The 23,856-nt window shown below is 46.6% G+C and overlaps 2 protein-coding genes across 2 annotated transcripts in view; one reads left to right on the forward strand and one right to left on the reverse strand.

Annotated features, from left to right (window-relative positions):
* The window catches only part of LOC116430477 (uncharacterized), a 38,141-nt gene extending 14,930 nt beyond the window's left edge, over positions 1 to 23,211 (reverse strand). Inside the window, exon 1 of the mRNA XM_031984692.2 lies at positions 22,410 to 23,211. Within this exon, the coding sequence (XP_031840552.1) occupies positions 22,410 to 22,730 (321 nt within the window). The 5' untranslated portion in view covers positions 22,731 to 23,211. The remainder of the gene's footprint in view (positions 1 to 22,409) is intronic.
* The window catches only part of hiw (MYC binding protein highwire), a 421,563-nt gene that overhangs the window by 384,131 nt on the left and 13,576 nt on the right, over positions 1 to 23,856 (forward strand). The window lies entirely within an intron of this gene.

The raw sequence follows: 23,856 nt of genomic DNA on the forward strand, positions 1-23,856 counted from the left end.
CTCTTACTTTTATTCTAATTATATTTCGTTGTTCTCATTATTTTCTGTCCGTTTATTTCACTGATTCATCTGTATTGATTCGAATAGAATCTGCTTCGTTATTCTTGTATCATTGTCCCGTTATTCGTTATTCGAATAAAATCTGTAAAACGCCGGTTCCAGGTGACGGGTAATCACTTCCGATCAAGGATCCTTGTATCAGACGATCAGGTTCGTTCCGCGAATTAACGCCCACGCGAGTCGTTGTTAATTGAAGCGGGTGAACCAGAACGTAGGTTGCAAAAGGATGAAAACGGTGTCAGGGAATACGCCGGGAGAACAATGGGGCCAGTGTGCCTCCGAGTCTTTTGAAGTAACGAGCCGTGCAGCGTGTTCCTCGATCGCGGGCCTCGATCGAGGATTCACAGGAAATGGCTTCCGCGGTCTTTTCCTTGAAAACAACGACGATGGAATCCCTATTTTTTCGCCGTCGAATTTTCAGAATTGAACCGCGCCAGAGGGAGGGAGGATTGAGTAACGTTTCATAATTGAGCCTTTGATCATAATAAATGAACGCTTTGTTTACGCCCCGAGATGCTGAGATCGCGAGATTTCCAAGGCTTTTTGCTCGGTGTTACAGTTTCTTTGATTGCCGAGTGGAAGGTCGGATCGTGAGACAGTCCGACGCTCGTTAAATATCTGCGGACGTCGGAATTTATGCGTAAAAACGCATGCAACAGATGTAGCATGAATATCGCAACTTCATCGAGTACAAGATTTATTCAGAAAAACGTATCGATTACTCAGAGAAGATTATTCAGCGCGAATGTAAGCGTAGTATTACGTGGTTCACTCTGTGCACACGTATTGCAATACGTTCTATGAATCATCTCGCCATGAAGATGGAATAAAGGTCAAAATCGACCAACCTCAGTCGGCGAAGTGAGTTGTCCCCTCTGAGAACTTAATTTATGAGACACTGATGTTTCCTTTATAGACGCGACAGTATGAGTAGCTGCAACGTCGTTTACGAATCGATGCTTCAAATTGTTCACTTTGTATCGCGCGTGATCTCTTAAAGACATTCGTCGTGCATTCAAACAAATGAACGTAATAGTTGACACTTCGAGGGAAGTAAATAGAAAAGTTTGTCTAACGCTTCAACCCTTACGCATTCGAATCCGTCGAGAATTTAGGAAATCTGAAACGGACGAATTTGAAGCGGTATGATCGTTATCGCGTGATAAAAGCCCATTCTCGTGAAAGAAGAAATGTTCAGGAAATCCACAGCTAAACATCGATACATTTATATTCCTCCCAGCATTTCGCTTTACGCGAAAGGCGAAACCGATCCCGTGACGAAGATCGACCGAGGACTGGGTGCGGCGATGTGACTGCAATTACTTCCTGCTGACCACTCCTGACCTGTCGCTCCATTAAGAAATAAACTCGAAACGGAACCGTCGAATTACATTCCGTTTCGCTGATTACCATAATCTTTGTATTAAAGAGCCATCGCGCGCTGCGCAAACCATTTGATCCCGATTGATCCCGATTTTCTGTTTACCGCTCTACCGACACTCTCCACCTGTCACCAATCGATATTCACAGAAACTGTCGTTACAATCCCTACTCTACCACCAAACAAACTTCAATAATGAAAAAGCAATTGTAAACATTCAAAGAAACTCACATTTGACCGAGTCCCACCGATTTTCGCAAGAACCCGTTCGAAAAATCGGACCATGTAACTTTGAGTCACATTCGAACTTTTTACTTAAATTTTTGATTCTTTCATATCGTTTTCCAAAAATTTCTTGGGCTTTTAAAATTTGGGCCCTATAAACAAAAACAACATTTTAATCATTCCCTTTATTCTCATAAGTGAATGAGAGTCACATCGCGGTATGATTCGTTGTAAAAACACGTGGCACGATTAGAGTTAACTCAGAAACTGAACTACGCTTCTCTATTTTGACAAAAACGAATTTCAAATAATACGATCGTTAGTTCAATTCCAAACGAGTAGCAACGAAAATAAGAATGAATCATTAGAAAAACGAATAAATAAGCTTCATCTGATTCTACGAACCGATAGACTGGCAGTTTTAGTGAGAAGCGCGATCGCGCCGCTTGGGATTCAAACGGTTAATTTATAAAACGTATTACCATCATCCGCTTAATCAACGAAGTTGCTAAACCATCCTCAACGTTCATCGCGAACCATTTAATAGAAAACAATCGCGGAACACCGACGAGAATCCCGACTCGAACGTTAGTATTCCGCAGCAGAGTTCGATGGCGAGTTTAATCGCGGTTCTCCTAAAATCAAGCGTAATTTTAAACCGGGGTAGTTTAAGTAGACCCGGTAAGGGCACCTGTGACCCGATAAACTCGCGGCGGAAAAAGACCGGAGAGATTTACGGACGGGATCCCTCCCTCGTAGCCCGCGAGGGCCGAAAACGTGTTCTCCTCGAGTGCATCGGTGACGTCACGACCGATGCATCGCTCGGAACAGCTGGGTACGTTCGTCGAAATAAAGAGGAACGGGGCCACTGGGCGGGAGGGTGGCTGCACAAGAGCTTCCTTGCCGGAGTTTTCCACGTAAGCCGCGAAAGATACACCAGCTCCGCTTCCACGCTCGATGAATGACTAAGACCCGGCTCTTAAAATTTCGCGAGCATTTCACGTTGCTGACTCAAAGGATGGTACAGACGGTGGTAGGCGCCCGGCTATTTCTGCGTCTAGTTGCCGGCACAAAGAGGGCGGACCGGTTATGAACGGCGTTTGGGTTCGACCGACGTTACAACGGTTGCGAATTAATTGCGGGATTGTTGGCATAGATGCCGCATAAATTATGGAGCCGTTATTGTTTCGACGGGGAGCCGGATGATCTTCTGAGGATCGCTTGGCGTTCTTGGATCCGTTTGCAGACATCAAGTTCTAGCAGACTTTGATTACACGGAACTTTAATAATTGAATTTGTCAAATACCTTGCCATCATAAATATACAACTATACATTCTTCTGCGTGGCCCAATGGTTTGAGGCGACAGACGTGAACGAACCATTCGCGACGAGTGTAATATGATTGTCTCACTAAATTTCACCCAAGTTAACTATCTACGTTGTTTACCTCGGTTCTTCGAGTAGACATGAAAACTTCAGATTCAAATCAGTCCTCGAACAATAGTTTCCCTATTATCGAAAAAGAGCTTCGAAACTGTTGCCTGTCTGTTTTTATTATTTTGCCTGCTACTGGTTTGGTAGGTTGTCTCGCCTCATCTCGTTCCGGATACTAATTTGCTATTTATTAGTACAGTTAGACGTACCGTTCTAGCCACTATGTGGTATACGGAGAATACCTCAGTATGTATAGTACTCCATCGTCAGTAGCTTGAACAAAAAAAGGTGGTCGAATCTCCGGAAAGATGAGCATCGTACGGTGCGGAGTATAGAGTTTCAGCATAGAGGGTTGGCCCCGGTGGTAAATCCCGAGGGAGTAATCGAATTTGGTGTCGGCCGGGTCATAAACGACAACAGGGATGATGTTACTCCCCGTTCTCAGCCTTTCGAAGGTTTCCCGGTGGTAGTTCCAGGGAAGGAGCGCCGCGCGGGCGGCGTCGCGCCCCCGAGGCGGCGTCTGAAGAGAAAGAAAACAAACGGAAGGGAGCACAAAGTCCCCGGGAACGATTTCAACCCCCGCGGTAGAGAGCCGGGGAATTCCTGTGAGTCGCGGGGAAATTATTCGAGGGTGGCCCCTCCGAAGGATAAACAAACGTTTTAAGATTGTACAGCGCGTTGCGTTTGAGCGCGCGACGAGATCTCGGTAAACACGCCGCGGAAAGTCGTGCTTCGGGGAAATAAACGAATGTTAATTAAGCCCGCAATTAACCGGCCTTTGTTCGTACGGGTAGGGGTTGCGCCGAAGCTCTCTCGCGACTCCGCGTGTTTGCCGTCGAAAAATAGGCCAGTCGGAATGTGTAACTAACCGGCTCGTGGGAACGTAACGCCGCCGCGGAGATGAATTATGGGGGTCGCGAATTAAACGATTCTCGTTCGAAGATAACCGATCCGCGGGTTTCAACGCTAGTGTTGCCGGAATTAGTTTCTTGTTGTCCGGACGGCTCCGAGAGCTTCGTTGACACCGAAATATGGAGATCGTTGACCCTTTACGGCCGAACGCGGTTGCGATAGCGACTTCGAGCTTCGATATCTGAAATTCGAGGCTCCGGTGAATAATTTAATTACTCTACTAATATTTATACCTTCCTACGTTTCTAATATTCAAGATTTCAACGCGTAATTCAATTTTCTATGAGCTTTCCAAGGCTATCGGATGAGTCAAATTGAACTGCTTCAGGGTGCTTATTTTGCAAATATTTCAATTACGACGGCGTTTCGCGAAAGATTTTCAATTAACCCTTTGGCCACGGCAGAATTTTACGTCTACGATATTTCTAAGAAAGTATATTGACACTATCAAAAATTAAACTAAATTAAGCCTAAAATCATCAGATTTATACAATATACAAATAGCGGAAGATGTAACTGTTGAATTAGAATTCACTTACGTCTAAGCGAGCTCTGCCGCAATTATTGCCAATTACGTTTCACGACCGCCTATGGCCGCCAACGGTACACCGAAATCAAATTTTTAAAGCGCCTTAAGCAACAGTAGCCAAGAAGTTAAATTCATATATTCCTACAGATACGAAACTAGGAGACTCTAACCACTTACTCGCTCTAATCGCTCGGTAGTTTAGTGCGAAAGATCTCTTTCGAGGGACCGTACTCCTTTACATAGTCGTCGCGTTTGAATCTCGTCAAACTCGGTATCCCGACATCGACACCCACCGAGGGATCGCCATGATCCAACAGTTACTGCGAAGCTACACGATTCTTCGCTGAGTGGGAGACGACCACGGAAATTTATGGTTTCCGCGAGAGCGTGTGCCGGTGGCGTTTAAACGCGACGACATAAATTATGTCGGGGATAGAAATGTCTCGCGGCGCGAAGTAGTCCGGCGCGGTGGCCAGGCGTGCGCGGCAAGGGACGTTTCCCGATGCTGTTCGAATCGTATTTCGCGGCGTCGACCGCCGAATTATACGGTCGAAGAAATACTCGATCGGGAAGATAAATAATTAAGCAGTTTGGCGGCGCGTGCCGCGAATACCGGCCGCGGGTAGCGTCGGCGCGGCGCTACGGTTTTAAGGGAGCAGGTCACGAACTATCGGCGATCCGCCGGCTGAATCGAAATTGACGAACGACCCGACAATAGCGCAACCGTGGATTATAACGCGGCTCGCGAGCCTGTCGGGACACCGAGCTTGATTTTATGTACGGAGCCATGGAGACCGGCGACGCGGCACGAATCTTGGTTTTCTCCCTTTTTCCAGTGTGTCCCCCTGTCTTCCTCCTCTCGTTCATCCCCCTCGCGTACGTAGAAACAAAAGGCTCCGCGTTTGGGCTGAATGTTAAACCCGACTGAATTACGTGAGCAACAGCTCCTTCTTTTTCCCGTGCGCGCGTGGCGAGGTTGCCGAGTTCCTCCTCAATGATTGCGGGGTTAATGGGGGATTGTATTGGACGCTGATGGAGAACGGACTCCTCGATGGAGTTCCGGCGGGTTTTATGCGAACCGGGTAGCTGGTTGAGTTTAGATGTTAATGAGGATGCTTCGAGACTTTGAACGATATGATACAGTGGTTAGCAGATGATTGTATTGCAGTTTCGGTTGGAAGTACAATCTACTCGGGTTGAGACGAATGTTCGAGTATCGGAACATTGTAGTTTTCGATTTGAGAATATCAATATTCAATCTCGCGTTCGAATCGGTAGCTTCAAGTTTTATGGAATTTGGAAGGGGTGAAAGTGTTCGAGGCTTGTTTAACATGCCGCACGGTTTCATGGGAAATACGGGAAATGGAAGAGTATTGTATTAACACGTTCACACCGGCGCTGTAATTTCCACTCTTTCCCATTTCGCGACTGAATTCTCAAAATTGATAAAAATATTGAAATGATCAATAAATAATTCTCAACTATATGGCAGTGTTTTCTAATTACCAAACTATTTGACGAGCCACATACTCCATGCTACACACCGTCTAATGAGCCATTAATGGTAGACTGAAGTCAAGAATAGTTAAATCTTCACTGAATTGTATTATTATTGATCGTTCGTCTAGCCGAATGTCACCGTATTAAGTAACAATATAATATAGAAACGTTTTCAAATAATCATCGTGTAATTGAACGAACTATAATAATTCGATTAGCACTATAACACTCAACACGTTAATCGAGTGTAATGTACAAAATAATAAAATATGGCTGTCAGAATATAAATATACAGAATTTCTTCTTACTCATTGAACATTTCGCAGCCACCCCGTAAGAACGTAGCATTTCGCCTGATTAAAAGTCTGCATTTCCGCGCAGCTCCTCTGCGGCAATAAGTCAAAGATAATAAATTTGACTCAGCCTGTGAACAACGAAGCTTTCGAAAGTATTTGGAAAGGCAACGCCTCCGTTTCGTTCGGCGACGGCGAAGTTGGTCCGCGAAGCAGCGGCTAAATGAAGAAACCCAGAAACAGCCAGCCGCCCCGTTCCGCGCGAGGATGCTCGGTGTTTATAGTTGTAATTCAAGCTGAGACGACGGTAATCGAGTTATTCGAGATTCGATTAAACGGGCCCGACGCATCGGAAATACTGTCTTGCTCGGGGATAGAGTTAGCCGGGCTGAATTTTTCCCGTGTGCGTCTCGTCTGTCGCTTCCGGTTCGTGCCGCGTAACGCGCGTCCTGTTTTCCACGGAACTTGATATCGCTCGCAGCGCGAAATATTAATAATCACGGTTAACGAGTTTCCACCGTGTTACGGAAAATCGTGGAAAATAACGAGAGCTCCGTGAAAATAACGGAAACAACGTACAGAAACGCATTCAATCCTAGTTCGTTAGAGTCGCATAATAAGACTTAAGAACTGCGAATGAGAAAGGAACGGGAGAAGAATTTTAATGTTATACGCTCAATTAACCTTTCTCGAAGCCGAACGGTAGATAAAAGGAACAAAAGAGCGTCCCAGAGATGATGCTTCAGTGAAAAAGGTTGATTACAGAACGTTTCGTAAACGAAATGTTTCGTCAATGTGAATCCTTGCGTGCTGATAAGCGATTAATAATTCCCGAAACCATAAATCAAATGAATACGTGGCTGAATGAAGTTTATTAGCGACGAGCAAATTCGAGCCCGCCTTCCGTTCTACGTTATTAAATATTGAACTGGGCATTCGGCGGCCGTATCGCGGTTAGTTGCGTCCAATCAGGGGCCAATGATTTCGTTATCGCGCCGCGCGAACGGAACCCCGGATTCCAAAGCGACCGGGAACTTGGTGAATCTATTTCCAGCGGAACGCATTTCCCGTCTTATCGGGCTCCCGCAAAACGACGCCTCGCTCCCGGGGAACGTTCGCCTAGTGCGTTTATTTTTCCCTTTCCACCGGGGCGACCAGTTCCAGCGACGTGTCGACACGCATACCGAGGAACGTGCCTCTTAATGGCGAAGATAACGATGCTATCTGCATGATTCAGAACCGAAAGAACGGACGATCGGTGAAACGAGGCGTCTCAAGGTTGATGCTTCCAGTGGAGATTCTATTCGTGAAAAGTCGCGCGCTCGTGGGAACGGCTCGGGGAAATTAGCTGCTGCCTGGCGAAATACTGGGCTGCAATGTAAACAAGTGCAGCTGTAGGAAAAATCTGGTGACGCTGGGAACTGAGTTGAAACTGATCGAACGTTTAATTATAGTTTGTCGGATGTTGAAATAATTCGTTGATTGCTTCACGGGAAATTCGTAATGGAGAACGATAAAATAGAGTAGGGCCTTGGTTACCCGAATTTTTCGTGATCTAGATCGCTCGAAGGGTTCATTATTTATAGACTCAATAATTTGAATTATTAGATAACGATCGGATTTGGTAAATAGGTGTTTAAGGATTTTAGAAGAGTTATCCTAATTATGGAAATTGAGCGATTGAAGGTCCAAGGAATGAATGTCGGTTTAATGTATTCTGAAAATTAAGGTTGACGATAGTGTGCGAGTGGCAATCCTTAAAACCGGAATGATAAGTTCTTGATTCCTGTGTCAAAAAATTACCGTCTAGACTCCGTGTTTGTGCTTAAACAATTCTCTGCAAATAATGACAAAGGCTTGGCAAGAGTCGGAGTTACGGTTCATAAAAGACACTTCGGTGTGTGCGCGCGCACAGAAGGGGAAAGGATCAGTAAATAGTAACGGAGAAAAAGAGGGACACAACAAAGGGACGAGGATCAAGAAAAAGGACTTAAGGGAACGAATGTGAAAGACAGGAATGGGGCGAGAGTGGCGAGGCGGAATAAAGACGGAGGAAAAGATAAGATAGGAAAAGGACGGGAAGGACGGAATAAAAATAGAGAAGGGGAAATGGGGAAAACAGAAGGGAATCTCACGGAAATTCTATGGCTGGGAAAAGCTGCACGGAGCGACCAGCGTTCGTGAGTTCGACCTCCTGTAAATCCTTCGTCGAGATACCGAAAGTTTCTTCTTTGTCGAGCAACGAAAGTCGCACTGGGGGTTCGTTACTCGACGCAGTTGCCGTTGGGTTTAATGCGTTAACCTAACAACGACAGACACGTGCGTGGTTGTTACTACCAAAAACAAAGGGTGAAAAGTCACGGAATCCTACAATTTTAAGTATCGAATAATTCTAGGCACACGTTTGATTCTTACTTTCCTTATTTCAGATTTTCATTTTAATTCATATTACCGTCGCGAATAATTGAGATTTAATATTACCGATACACGCGGAGTGCAAACACGAATTTCGCGTAGCGCAAAAAACAAATGTCCATCCCATTCATTTCAGTAAATGAGATTCATAACAGTTTTCATTTGCATAAGAAATCCGCAGTATATTTGATAAATGACCCTTAACACGGATCTGCATAACAATTAAAAGAACTGGGGCAGCATTGCCACGATTATCCGAGTAAATTACTAATAAAACCGGACGTCACGTGCGAATAAATGCTTTATACATGATTCCTCGTGTTGTACCTGCTCCGCTCGCCTTCCCTTAAGCACTCGGCTGCACCATAAAACAATTCTCGGCCGGTGTTAAGCCTTTTTGATACGAGAAACGCGGCACGAACGCTACAATTCATTATTATATCTCAATCCCGTAACGCGTTTCTTTCCTCTCGCGATCCGATGCGCCCCTCGTACGTGCTTTTTATTGGCCTTTACGTTGTTTATCTGAAAGTTTATTCCGCTCGCGCGAGGTATTCGTGTCGTGAACCTTACGCTGTTTGTTCCGCGTTATTGCAACGGGATAAAAGCGCGTTGCCGGCGAGACGTTCCGCAAATTTCATGTTACGCCGTCGACGGCCGTTATTGTTTATAATTCAGCTTTGTTTATAATTCTAGACGGAGAACACCTAGGCGCAACAGCGAATGCTATATACGTACAAATGGAACATATTTTGTTTGCTATTCTAAAAACAGTAAGGAATTCTACGTTGATTTTACGCTTACGTACACTTTGTAACGCTACGATTTACAACAGAAGAATAAGATTTCATTCGCGATCGAAAGAATCAAATGATATTTATATTTATTCTGTTCGCTGTGAAATTTTCGCCGCGTGTCCGACACGGTATCGTAAGACGAGGGGTTAAGCTTCGCACGTTCACAAACGATACTCGTTCGAGCGGAACATCACGTACGCTCCGATTGTCTTTCATAAAATTTCATTAACACCCTTCCGGTTCATCGATCGAGATCAAATTAAATATACGTTCAAACGTCAAATGGACCGTGAATTTCATCGGGACCAACGAATTTTCGTATTTCCGGGCGTTTCCGTTGGGTCTAATGGAGAACGTTGTTTCGCGTAAGCAAAGACAATGCGCTCTTTAATATATTGGAGTTTTCGTTTACCATTTCCGCCGAGGATTTCTCGCCAACAGGCAAGATTGTAAGACATAGATAATGCAAAGTAAACAACGGGCACGGTTTCTGGTGAACTTCTACCATAACCTGCGCCAGGCGACGGTGTTGAGCGAAATTTTGTTCGGATAATGCATAGGAGATAAGAATGCGGTACCGAATTTCATCCAAACGGTTATCCACATGTTATTCGCATTATTAGAAGTCTCTCCGTTATTATTCAAATAAATAAACATTACAAAGAATTGATATTTAAGACTAAACCTACCAAGCGAGACAAAATGACTCGTTTTCGCAATTATTAAGAAGATAACAGATATTTCTCTACGAAATTACTGAAGAAATTGATTCAGCTATACGCAAACTGAATTGTAAATCAATTAACCCCTTGAAATCTACGAAACCTTCGACAAATGGAGCTAAATTATACTGATCGCTTAATTAATAGAAAAAAAGTTCGCAGTTCGTTCGCGACTTCGTTTTCAAATATGAACATTTCATCTCGCCGAAATGTCGACGATCGATAGATGCACCCTCGAAGTTGCTACAGAGGAATTTGAAAAAGTCGGTTCAACTTATATGTTTATCTTTAACCGATGGTTCATTGATCGGAAACGACTGAAATTCCGCCAGCACGAATTCCGTTGAGGAACAGCGCAACTTCTGTTTCAACGTGACACGCACAGGACAGCCACACACGAAATGCGGATAACGTTGCGAGTGGTCGGGGTTGCGCAGAATGCGAGCCGTGTTTTCGAAGATGGTCTCGGGGTGATAATCGATAACCGAGACAGGATCAGCTAGCGTTCCGAGCTACCATCTTACTTCGAATCATGTTGCGAGCCGACGTACATGCGAAAGGAGAGACCCGTGAACATGAGACTACAGGTAGTACGACCCGAGTTCAATGTCCGATCGATGGATCACCTTGCAAGCAACCGGTGCGCCCTGATAGCTACCGGCCTCGGCAAAATTGCTCGACCGCAGGATTCTTACGCTGGCATACTTTGACCTACAATTTGTTATCGTGGCTTCGACCATTGATTTCAGTTTCCGATCAAGGTACGAAAATCCGATCAAAGAATTGGATTATCTTTCGCTTGTTAGTTTTTGCAATGATTTGGGAGCTTTGTTTGGACTGTCGAGAATTGGGAAATTTATTATTTTACTTATTAGTAATATCTATGATATCTATATTTATGATGTCTATATCTGTGATATCTATATTTGCGATATTTATAATATCTATAATACCTATAATATCTCTAATATCTCTAATAACTTTAATACCTATAATATCTATAATATCTATAATATCTATAATATCTCTAATGTCTCTAATGTCTCTAATATCTATAATATCTATAATATCTTTAATATCTTTAATATCTATAATATTTATATCTACAATATTTACAACTACACGATTTATCATACCTATACGAATAACATTTACTACATACCAACTCTGAACATCAGATCTATACGCACATAAATCACTAACGAACACTATTCTCATCAACAATAACCATTTAAAATTCCTTTCCCCGCGTCCCCCACTCACGCCCGTCAATCCCACGCAGCTTCAAAACTGCCCACCAATTATAACAATCAACATTGAACCAAAAATCTCAGGGTCGAAAGGATTATCATCTAACATCGCTGATGGCCGGACCGCAACGTCCACGCCGCAAAACCACTGCATTACGTGCACGCGTGCATTACCGGGTCGCTCGTGTATCCGCAGGAGCGCAAAGTGTGCGCCCCCACGAATTTCGCGGACCCATGGACCGACATGGTTGTCACGGGAATGCCGGAAGTTAATTCGCGGAATGACGGGGCGCGCTGGCCCGCGCACGAAATTACTTTTGCCCAGGCGCTGCGTGCGAGCTAGCGACACACGAAACCGAGAGATGTAGGTACATCGGATCCGCCGCCGCCGCCGCCGCCGCCGCCATTATGCGAGGCGCCCCCGTTGGCTCCGGATAATTCGGTTAATTGCCGGAGCATCATCGCGGCTAGACATACAACGGTCCAAAGTGCTACTCTTTCCAGATGTGGGTGGAAGATCATTCACATTTTCCGTGCGCGACGCTTTAATCCTAGTCGAGCTTTTGACACTAAATTTGTGGAATTTACAGAAAATATGCAATTTTATAAAGAATATTTAACCCTTTACAGTTTCTCGAGATCAGACTTTCATGTTTTCATACTGAGTTGCAAATGATTGTACTCAAGCAGCAGAAAATTACCACACAGTTTCCTTATTCTCTATTATTCAAGCATTCAGTGTCTAATTTGGCAGAATCTTTTGTATACTTTAAACAATCTTCGTCCGAGAAGGGTTAATAAATGTTTTAAGCGATTTTCATTGGTGCAGGTATAGGAATACGTATCCTAATGCTCTGTGTTTAGATTTCCGATATACGAATGTATCTATTTGTCTAAGAACAGTACAGTGAAGTATACAGTAAACCGTAAATCTCGTGTTAAATTAATACTAGGAGATCGATATAGATTACAGAGGATAGGTCTCAGTGCGAAACATTATTTCCGAAACTATTCGAATTTAAAATAATTGTCTGAAATCTGAAGTTCCCGGTATGATATGATTTTTGACAATTGCATTTTATATTCCTGATACTTCGATGTCAGTGATCCACGGAGCTACGCTTTCGTTGTTTACAACAAATCGGTTTGGTAAATATAGAAGCTCTCGGAACACCGTAGGGTGAGTGAGTTTTCCGGGAGAGGGTGCGACGGAAACGTTTGGGGTCTAACATACAAATTGAGTGACGTGTATCTGTGTACGTTTGCAAGCATAGCAGGGGATTGAAGTGCGAGAGGTAGACGGGAAGAGTTTCGTTTGATTTTTCTAGCTGCCGGGAAAAGGGTGTTCGAAATAGAGCGGCAGGAAATAGACAACTGTAACAATTCGAACGGCGCGGATCCGTTTTAACCCGTTTTGCGCTAGTGATGCAAATACGACGAGTCGGCGCGTGTACCACCGGTGGCACACCGAATGTAACATCAAATAACGTGCACCATTAAACATGTACTTAAATTGATTTAGTACACAGGAAAGATTGCCAGTTGAAAATGAATTTACCTATCGATAATGTCAATAATTTGAACAATTTTGAGGGTTCACCGTTAAATGAGAAAAACCGGAAATTCCAGTACCGGCGTCAACCTAACGCTAGAACTACCGTACCCGAAATGTCAGATTTCTCATGTTGCAGTTACTGATGTTTCAAAGGTATTCGATATACGAAACGATTTTGATAATAAATAGTTTCATCTAAATGCTAAAACGTGTATCGAGATCGTAAACAAATGTATTGTTACCATGCTCGCGTTACACGTCAGCTCTAACAAATGCAGTTCTCGTGTCAGCCAGTGCGACCGTTTCCCATAGACCCGGCGTCCGTTGCAACAGACGTTTGACAATTATGACAAACGTGTCAAGGATAGAGATGTTCCGCGAAAGACGTTCCTCGAACGTCTGGAGCCTGAAACAGAGCCGGAGATCGTGGAAGTGCTTCAAGATCGTCGAGCACCTCTCGCGAGCTAAAGCCGCTCGAGGATCCTTCTGTCAGCAATATTGCCCTCGACATCCACGCTACGTTCATCCGAATTGATCGCCCGCGACTTCCGCTCCCGGCCTACTTCGCGCTCCGATCCCATTACTTCAAGGTTCCCGCTTAATCCGATCGTTTCCCGAGCCCGCTGGTGATTTGTGTGAACATTCCACGATAATCGGCCGCGCGGCGAACCAAAGAAATCCAGCCGAGATCGTGCCGCGATAAATCACAAAAGGACGTTCGAGTGTGAGATTCCCACACGCGCGGCTCGCGCTCTTTGTAACGCGAGTCGAGACGAATTCCAGTTTCCGCGGAAAAACCTGCCCGGCACCCACGCCGGAAACGCGGGTAGCTTGTCGGGCTTGACCTGGGTTCCTCGGGGTCTGGCAAGGTTGACATCTTTATGGGCGACACGTTGAGACAATGAGCTCTCTATTGATACAGTTTCATAGACATATGGGATTTTTAGATTTAACCCTTTCCACTCGGAAGTTTTCCACTAGAAATGTTTGAACGTTTTCTGATGAGATAAAGACGATATTTTGTGAAACTAACTAGAAGAGGAATCATAGGTACATTGAGGAATAAGGCTATTTTATTTCAATTTCTCAAATTGATGCATTGTACAAGGTATAATGTTTAATATCAAATGTTAGAATTTTACTGTATGAAATCAAGTGGAGAGTGAGAGTCACCTCTCGAGTGCAAAGGGTTAACCCTTTGACACAACAAAATTGTACAGTTTGATATTTAGGAGTAAACTTTGTATGATGCATCGATATATAAAATACTAGAAGAATAGTGTTCTTCAATGTACGCGCGATTTCTCGTGAAGTTTAGAAAATGTTATCTGCAGCTCATTAGAAGATATTGAGCATTTCCAGTGAAAAACCTCTGCAACTCCGAGTCATTCTTCCTGTGAGCTATTCCAGGAGTATTTACAATGACGCGTCTCTGTGGACGATTGAAGATCCTGCTTTGTCATTAAAGAAAACGCGTGAACATTCTAAAGTTGTGTTTTATTAAAAGCAGAGGTGTCAACTTATTAGTCTATTATTTTAGTCTATTATTCAACTTAGAAAGTTGAAGCTGATTTTTTCACATTGTGCACGAAGATTGAATATATAAGAATTATTCGAATTGAAAATACTGAAGTGTGATACATAGTTATCTCGTGGTGTCTATCCAAAATGTTATTTGGTGTTTCTCGTGTTCTCGAGATGAATATGCTGAAGCGTTTTACTTGAATAAAGACACTTCTGGAACGAATATCGGAGAGATGATTATGTACGGAAATAAGTTGTTCAGCCGGTACAAGGTTAACAATACGTGTCAGCGTTACTTGATTCTTTATGTTCTTCAATCTGGCGTATGCCGCACGTAACCAAACTTGAAGACTTGCCAGCGACTCATATTTAAGGTGTGAGAAATGTATAAATTATGAGATTGAGGTGGAATCTCGTGGAAACTTGCCTGTAAATTTGTGTAATGCTATGAAAACGGGGTTGATGTATTATAATTACTATACTGGTTTATGCGCGTGTAATACGGTGTACGAGGTATTGTTTAAAATATGAGGAATGTACAGATTGTAAATTTAACGGGCGTTGCACTGACGCGGGCTAAAATAATTATGAGCTTGACTCTTGATGGCGTTTGCAGATCTTGTGGAACGCGGTAATTGCATAAAATAGAAAATTACAATTACACGAAGTAGGGAATAATTTTCCGAGAGTCCAGACAGTGGATTATGTCTTCCACCGGTGTGTTATTATTGTAAAGGTTCCACTTTCCACGTTGTTTTCGACACGGAAAAGCGACCATGATAAACGCATCCCTTATGCATACTATTTTTATTCCGAGCAGCAAGTTAGAAGTTTACACCGCAGCTTTTGATTTCAGAATATTATTTTTGACCGCGCATAAGTCATCGAGCGTTTCAACTGCGGAGCGGAGTGTCTCGATCAACATTCACGCGGGACCGCGTGTTCACGTGCACAGACTCGATTGCGACATTTCCTTTCACGACGCTCAGGATATCTCGACGCGTGCGCGTGTTGCTTCGACCGGTCGGCAAATAACTCCTGCAATTAGTCTCTATTTTTCTGAACTCGTCATCGAGTTGCCGTACCAGGGAAATTGCGGACTCTCAAACTGTGACGCTACCTCCAAACCTATTCCCAAAGAAAATCACCTACACCTAAAGAGAACAATTCCCTTTAGGAAAAATGACTGTCGAATCGCAGAGACACTTGATCCAAAGAGCAGAAAATATCAAGAGGTTAAATCAGTATAACAAGACATCAAAACAATGCACAGAGTTCCCACAAGAATATCGAGCAAACGGACAATAAACTCGTTCAATCGACTCTCGAACAAGCCAAATAAAATCCAACCAACCGGAACTCCGAAAAATCTAAAAAACCGTGATAAACAGCGACGAGGTCCACGAGCGAGGAACTGTACAAGGTCGTCTAAACTATCGAAATCGAGAGAATCCAGCCCGTCCAATCGACGAGTCGTTAAGCGGACGCTTGAGCATCGGCGCAATCTACTGCCGCGATTTTACAAGCGGGCGCATTGAATCACGCGCTCGAGGTATCAAAGCTAGAAAGAGAGAGAGTGAGAGAGGGAGAGGGCGAGAGAGGGCGAGAAGGAAAGTGATACGGAGAGAGGGAAGGACGAACAGCCACGGAGGGGAATGGACAGAGGGAGGGAGAGAGAACAAGCAAGCAGGCGAATGGGCCACTTCGCACGTGTGACCAATCGCGATAACTCGAGTGTGCTCGCGGGGTGTTACAGGGAATTATCGTCGGGAATGAACGAAGCAGGATGTCGGCTATATCTACGCCCCCGAGCGAGTTCTCCAGACAAAGCCGGCAAACCGCAATCGAGCCAGATGCTAGCCGTGCACCGTATTGTGCGCAACGAGACCTGTCCTAAAATAATTCATCTGCCTGGCCCGGCACGACCCGCTAACCGGCCGATAATGCGCTGCGCCCTGCAATCTCGGTCCAGCGCCGCTTATTGGGTTATCGAAGTTATCTGGCCGCGCTCACCGGTGCCAGCTTAGATCCCGCGCCCGCCGCGAAGGATTTCCGTGGGCTTAATTGCGATGACGCATGGGAGGGCCGGATTCTCGGCCAGATACGGAATACGACCGAGTCGTATCTCTGGGATCGCTATTCCGTTTGAACGGTACCATTCAATTTTAGCCACCGCGATCTTGGGGTGGACACTTCCGTTGCAGCGCCTTTTTTCACCTGTTGAATGGGCTCGTTGCGTATGCAGCTCTGGATAATAGAGTATAATCTATCGCATGATGCATTTTCATTCGGTATTTCACTTTGGCGTTCGAAGGATTTAGTTGCTGGAGGTTGGCAATGTGTGTCGATGTCTTGAGTTAGGGTATGTATGTTTTGACGCGTTTGTGATTGTAACTGGGAGACTAAGTGGTTTCTTTTTGAAGTTTCGTATGACGATGCTTTGTTGCTATGTTTTTATAGAGAGTTTCCGAACTCTCGATCTACTTTGAACATTTACAGAATACATCGGATATAGAGCTTCCTCGGTCGTTGAGCTAGGAATTCCAGCCAGACATCTCGGATCGCGACCCCGGTTAAAACGATGTAGATTTTCGATTAGGCTCCGCTATCGGATCAAGCCCGGGCACGGGATCTAATGAATTTTCCAGGAGTTTCACAATGAGGTCCCCGATAAAAAGGTTAGAAGTCCCGGGAACACGATTCCGAGACCACGGAACTCTTCGCGGCGTATTATCTGACAGATGCCCCGATAACTTATCCGTGGCTGACGAAAAGCGTACCTTATCATCCGTATATTCTGATAAACGGCGCGGGAGGGGGGGACGAGTCCGTGAAGAAACACGGAACGAGAAAACGAGCGAGTTGCACACTCGGATCAAAGGGAATCGAGCCAGAGCACGGACGGGGTGGGATGGGGTCGCGTGATGAACGACATCCATAACTTTTTTCCCCTCGCGCGTCCCGTCTCGCCGCGCGCGAGATCGCGCGGACACAGCGCCCGCATGATTACGGTCCGGCCGCTCGGTAACACCCAGAGATTCGTCGTGGACCGAAGTGTAATTCGTTGAAAGAGCCTATTGTGAATAAATTGAGCCGGGGCAAGGATTGGGCAGCGGCCGAGGAGAGTTCGACGCGGCGGTGTCCTCCTCGCTCGGTGTCGCGCGGCCGGTCGTGTTTTGTGCGCATGAAATTCCCACCGCGGCCGACCGTCCCCCCGCGCCGGACACCCGACGGACCGTCAATTTATTAATCCAACGGCCGCGTCGGACGACCGACGAACGGCAGCAATAAAAGGCCCGCAGAGGTGTGACCGATTCTCGAGGACCATTGTCCCCGTCCGGCGTACGGTCTGTTCGAAATTCCCGCGGAATCCGCAGCTGCGACCGTTGGTCACGTCCCGCCGCCATTTTCGCCGGTCGAACGATAATTGCTAATTAGAATCGACCCACGATCGCCGCGTATCCAAGGGAACGCTCGTTTCCGGCGACGGTTTTATCGTTCGCACGGACGCGCCGCTGCTCGTTTCCGATCGCCGGGCATTATTTGCCGGCGGCGCGCCGCGATTATAAACGTTCGCGTCGCCGTCGTTATTGTGCCGGCGAGCGGACAGATGCGGCTGCGGAATTAATCGAGGGCACGCGTTGCGCGCCGTTATTAATTGACGGGATCATTTGTGCTGATCGCGTCGATATCGGTTTGCAATTGAATTACCGGCGTCGCTCGGTCGTTTGTCAGGGAATCGGTAAACGCTAATCCCCGGCACGCGCGGGAAATTCGAATCGTCCCGGCTCGTACGTTTGGTTCTCGGCCAATACGCCGTCGCCGTGACGAGTTCCGTTGTTGGCGTTCGGCTTCGGGCGATCGGGGATCTATGGTTATTTCTGGCGCGAACGAATATTGTGGAAATAGACGACGGAGCTTCGTTTCATTCCGGTTATTGCCGAACTGTTGACTTCTCGGATGTTAGACTTTGGATTTCGTCGATTAGGCTGCATTGTGTTAATTATAATATTCCAAGTGGAGCGTGCGCTCTGAAAACATTTATCGGGACAATCTCAGTGAATCACTGGGAAGATTATTCGGTGCATAGAAAAATGGAATATCGTGGAAGCGATGACAATGCGCTGTCCTACTCTCCGCTCGGTGATTTCCAGCACGGTCAACCCTTCGACCGGAAGTCGCGCGCAGCGGAAGCCGGCTAGGTTTAGGCGAGCGCGCCAGAGACGATTTCATGGGACCTATCGCGGCGATCTACATGGGTTTTGGCCTTCGACCGGTGCTCCTTTGAATGCGTAAACACGCCGGTCCGTGTACGAGATTCTTCGAAACGGTGTTTAAAACGCTCCGACGTGCTGCGAAGCACTTGGACGTCGTTAGGAAAGTGTTTCGAAGCTAATCGGAACCTTCGTTATCTTAATTTATTTACTATCGCCTCTCTATTACGGTATAACGGCACAGTCAATTAACGTGCGCTTTCCCTTAATCGCATAAAGCTCGCTTTCAAAATCGCCCGTCAATTATTCCACTTCACCCTCGTTAACGATTCCCCGTTCAATAACAACGAGTTCAATATCCGGACCGTATTTACCCGCACGATAAAAGAAAAACTCGGATAAGATAAAACCGAGGAAACGGCTCCTCGCAGCGAGACTCGCACACTCGAAATCGCCAACCGCCGGGCAAATCCAATTAATCACGTCGTCCTGGCGTAACCGTCGACCGGTAATCGCATCGGCATTCCATTCAAAGATGGACCCGTGTGCCACCGTGTCGTGCCCACGATTAAAGGAAGCTCGGCTGCGGAGCATTTAACGCAAACAGCCGCGCGCCAACACGGCCCGTAAATGGAATTAACGACGCTGGAATGATAAGTGACGTTGGTTGCTGGATCTGATTCGATTAGGAAGTATATTTCGCCCGTGTGAGACCGGTCGCGGGCCAACAGTGTCAATGAACCGCGAGACGGCGGCACCGTCGGCAGCGAAAAAGTCCCCCAGCTAATCATTTCCATATTCCGCGGATGATTAAGGACACCCGGTATACATTGCAATGCGTGTCACGCCTACGCGCGTCGCGACGGGCGTTTGTCAGACCGACAGAAATTGCTTTCAATAATGCGAAACACGGCCGTCATCTTGCGGCTAGTACGTACTTGACAAAGAACCAGTGAAATACGGAGCAGTAACAATGTCACCGAAACATTGCCCGGCGAGACCGGTTCGCACGAGCGCCGAGCGTGAAATTTTGGAAATGTAGCTTTACTCTACCACCCGTTATATAAAGCAGAAACGTACGGACGAGTCGCTTGTGGGAAGTTAAAGTAGAAGCTTCGTACTTTGTAACGAGAGGTAGAATATTATATGACTCTTCAAAGTACCGAAGATCGGCAATGTTTCGATTATAACGTAGCAATCCTTTAATTTTGTATAAGCGACGTATATTCATTACGTTTGAAATTGAGGTTTCGTTATTGTATTCAACTTATGTACCAGAAAGGTACAAAAATGGCCTTTGAGTAAATGTAGCTGAATTCTCGAAGACTAACTGTTAACTGGAATGTCACTTTCTTCAATGATTAGCCGCTATATAAAGTCTTATTTCAGTGTCTCAGGCTCTCGTTCGCTGCTGCCCCGCTCATGAATAAACGTTTATTGGCAAACTTGTCGCGGCAATGTTTCGAAACGTTCCCGGGGGCCAACGACACCTATAAAATTCCCGGCGAACACGCCGGGACGTTATTTCGTAAAACGTGAACGGCACGGTGAACTGGTTATCCTTGCGTTTCCACGCGGCTCTAAGATCGGCATAAAGATAGGCAATAAGCGGGGCCCAGTTCGCAGTCGAGGAGCGTAGCATCGATATTTAACCCCGGACGGCTGACCCCAGAAATCGAGACCGGCGTCAATTCCGCGTCGCGTTACGTACAATTAACATACGAACTCCTCCCTCGGCTCCATCGTTCTCGAAATACGATTCCGTGCTAAATTTAGACCGCGCAGCTTATCGTCGAATTCAACGGGCGATAGCTGTTCATTGCTATCTAACTTCTCGGAAGTAAGCCAATCTACTAACGCGCGATTTTAATCCTCACTCATTGTTTGCGCCAGTTTAACGGATTTACCGCCGCCCCGGTAATACGGATCCTTCATTTTCGAAGTGCCGTGAGTTCCATTGCGAACAGATATTATTTAACCTTGGTACCTTCGAATAGAGAACTGTGGATAATTATTCAACGAGGAAGAGTATAGTATTTTCAAAGTGAACGATCGAAACAGTTGCTAATTGATAATTTCCCTTTAAACATCAGTTTCGAAAGAGATCATCGCGTTGTCTTCGGAAGATTCGTTGATTCACTTCAAATTTGAATCAAACATTGCCCATGAAATCTGCAATGAATCATTAGTTCCTGTAAGGCTATCAGTCATTCCGCAGATAAAGCGTTTAGTCGGGCAAACGGAAAGTGAGTTTTAATAATTCAATGTAAACATCGCTTTGTTCTAGTGACCAACAAGAGAGTACGTACGCTGTACCGTTAATAACGGGCGCGACTAGCATGATTTTAAGTTTCTCGCGGAAGTTCCAGCGCGAAGAGCGGAGCCCCAGCCGGTCGCTGGCGCGTCGAGACGAGACGGGACGAGACGCGTTGCGACGCGTCGTAACACGGTCTCAACCCGAAGCGTATGGTGCATCGGTTGAACTGCATCCAGTCGAGCGCAGCTGACAACGAGAACAGCAAGTGGAACTCCGGATATGTATAATGCTCCGAAACGTGCTCATAGAAGTCCGGGTGTACAGTGTACAGGCGAAGTCTACCGTGCGCACCCTACTGTGTGATTCCCGACATGTTCACGGACCAATGATTTATATGCTAATTCCGACTGGAATACGATCTCCCGAGTCCCGCGGTCCGGAAACTTTCACCGTTCGAGAGCCGTGGACTCGCGTGCGTTCACCTTGAACGCCGGCCATTAGCAATTTCGGGTAATTCGGAGATTCCGCGGGGATAGCCACATCCGTTCACTCCGGGAGACCATATTTTTCGAGCATTCCTTCCGATTAACCCTTACTACGGAGACCAGAATATTCGTGGATCTTCAAACTTTAATAGCGAAACGCTTCCAAGCTTGATATTTCGAAATTTATAGGGAAATATTCGAAGGAAGTGAGTCTGAAGCGTCTCTCGAGAATATTAAAACTATAAACCACGTACGGTTCTAGGATCGAAGAATCTTCAACGTATTATTGTCCTAATTATTACTTCTTCTCACGATTTATGTTATATATATATTTAACGTCACAATTACGCTACCAATGCAATTTCAATGCTCCAAAGCATAACGAATAACGTTCCAAGCACAAAGATTAACTCCCAATCCTCCTTTAAGTGCCTCCCATTAACTAAATACTCGGACGTTATACCCAAATGAAAGAAGCCCCATCGCATCGAAGCGACGCGGCTCCTCTAATCGGCAAGAAAGATCTTTGTTCCCGAGTTTCGGTTAGCTGGAGATCGCACGCTCGCGCGACACCGAGGATCTTCCATTTTTAGATCGCGGTGTCGGTAGCACCGTAGACACCGAAACTCATAATCCCAAACGGTCGAAGTTGGAAACCCAGGAGAGTTAGTCATCATCCGGCGCATTTGCGTCGCAGGTTTCCAGCATCGTTATCATGGCGGCCGCGGGATCGGCGCCGTGGATCGGCCGCGGCGAGTAAGGGACTCGAGCGATCGATCAGCCGCGAACGCGGGGCGTCGTCGCGGCGGCGGGCGCGATCGCCGGGTTAGTGACGAGTGATAGCGTTTCATTCACCTGATCATCGGAGAAGACACACTTGACGTTAATCCAACGGTGCGACTTGACGGTGCAGTTGCACCCGTCCATCGCGCATATCCCGGGCGGTGCACTCTCGACGTTACCAGGCAGAACAACAATACACCACATGAACACCGACCATACGACGACACGATCACACTTGAGCCCGTCCAGGCCGGCGAACACCCTCCTCCTGCCGCTCATTGTCGATCCCATCGAGGATCCAGCAGCAGGATCTCCGCGTACAAAGGGCCGCGTTGTTCGCGGGCCGCGATCGATCGCCTTCGATTTCCTCCGGCGGTTGATCCGGCCTCGCATCGTTTACAGCGCACCGTTATCTTCCATCCGCGTCGATCCCGATCCACATACAATCCTCTTCCGACGGAAACTTTCGAACTTTCACATCTGGACGGGGAACAATCGATCTTCCTTCGGACCTGTCTCGCCAGTAACCTTCATCCGTGACGATCGAGACAAAGGGGGACAGCTGCCGTACAGTTTCTCGTCGGTGTTAAGCGTTATCGATCGACCGGCTCGCGATCTCAAACCGGATTCCCCGGGTCGTCGCGCGAATCCTGCGTGGCTGGCAGAAGCGGACGGTAAACTGCTCTCGCGCGAGTACCCGCCGCGAGCAAGTCGAAACACGCGCGCGGACGGCTGTGCTTCCGTGAGAGGTGGGGCTAACTAGAGGCCAGCTGACGCGATCATGACGGAGGTTGCTTTCAAACTGTGGTCGGTGGCATGCACGATCGGTGTCTCCTCCCCACCAAAGAACCGTGTTCCTTGGCTCACTACACTGCCGCGTGCTCTCCCTCTTCGGCTCTTTTAAAAGATAAAAGAGAGCCCCTGGCGTGCGTCGCTGCACGGCCGGAGGGGCGAGCTAGCGAGCGAGCGAGCGAGCCAGCTAGCTAGCGGCAGCGTTGCTCCTCGACGCGCACCGGTCCGGACCCAGGGTTCACCGGTGGGAAGGGTCCAGGCCCCGGCACCGGTTTTTCGAGCGAGCCGCGAGTGCCAGGGTCGGCGCACTTCGTGCCCTCCGAACACTGTGACCTTGACCAAGTTACCGCCGGAACGGCTCCACCATCGCGAAACGAGGATCGTCGTGACCGAGGTTTTACGTAACGCGTGCCCGTGTGCGGTTTGCTGCGAGCTGATCACGCTCGCCTGGGGCGCGCCGCCGACACCGATTCCCGTCGGTTTGTGATGTTTTTTTTCGGTTACCTTGTTTCCGCTTTGTCCGCTGACGCCTCTTGCGGTTGGGCTCACATGATGTTTTGATCGGGATCGCCGTGATAGAGGAGTCGGAGGAGAAACAGAAGGCGGATGTTGTGCTTTGACTTTGATTTGTTGTCTCCGAACCTGTGACAGTGAGAATCGGCCACTTAATAGCTGTTAACTAATATGATTTCAATACTGTATCCCAAGGTTGCTTTCCTGACGGGAT

Source organism: Nomia melanderi, chromosome 7, assembly GCF_051020985.1.
Source record: "Nomia melanderi isolate GNS246 chromosome 7, iyNomMela1, whole genome shotgun sequence".
In the NCBI taxonomy this organism is placed as follows: domain Eukaryota; kingdom Metazoa; phylum Arthropoda; class Insecta; order Hymenoptera; family Halictidae; genus Nomia; species Nomia melanderi.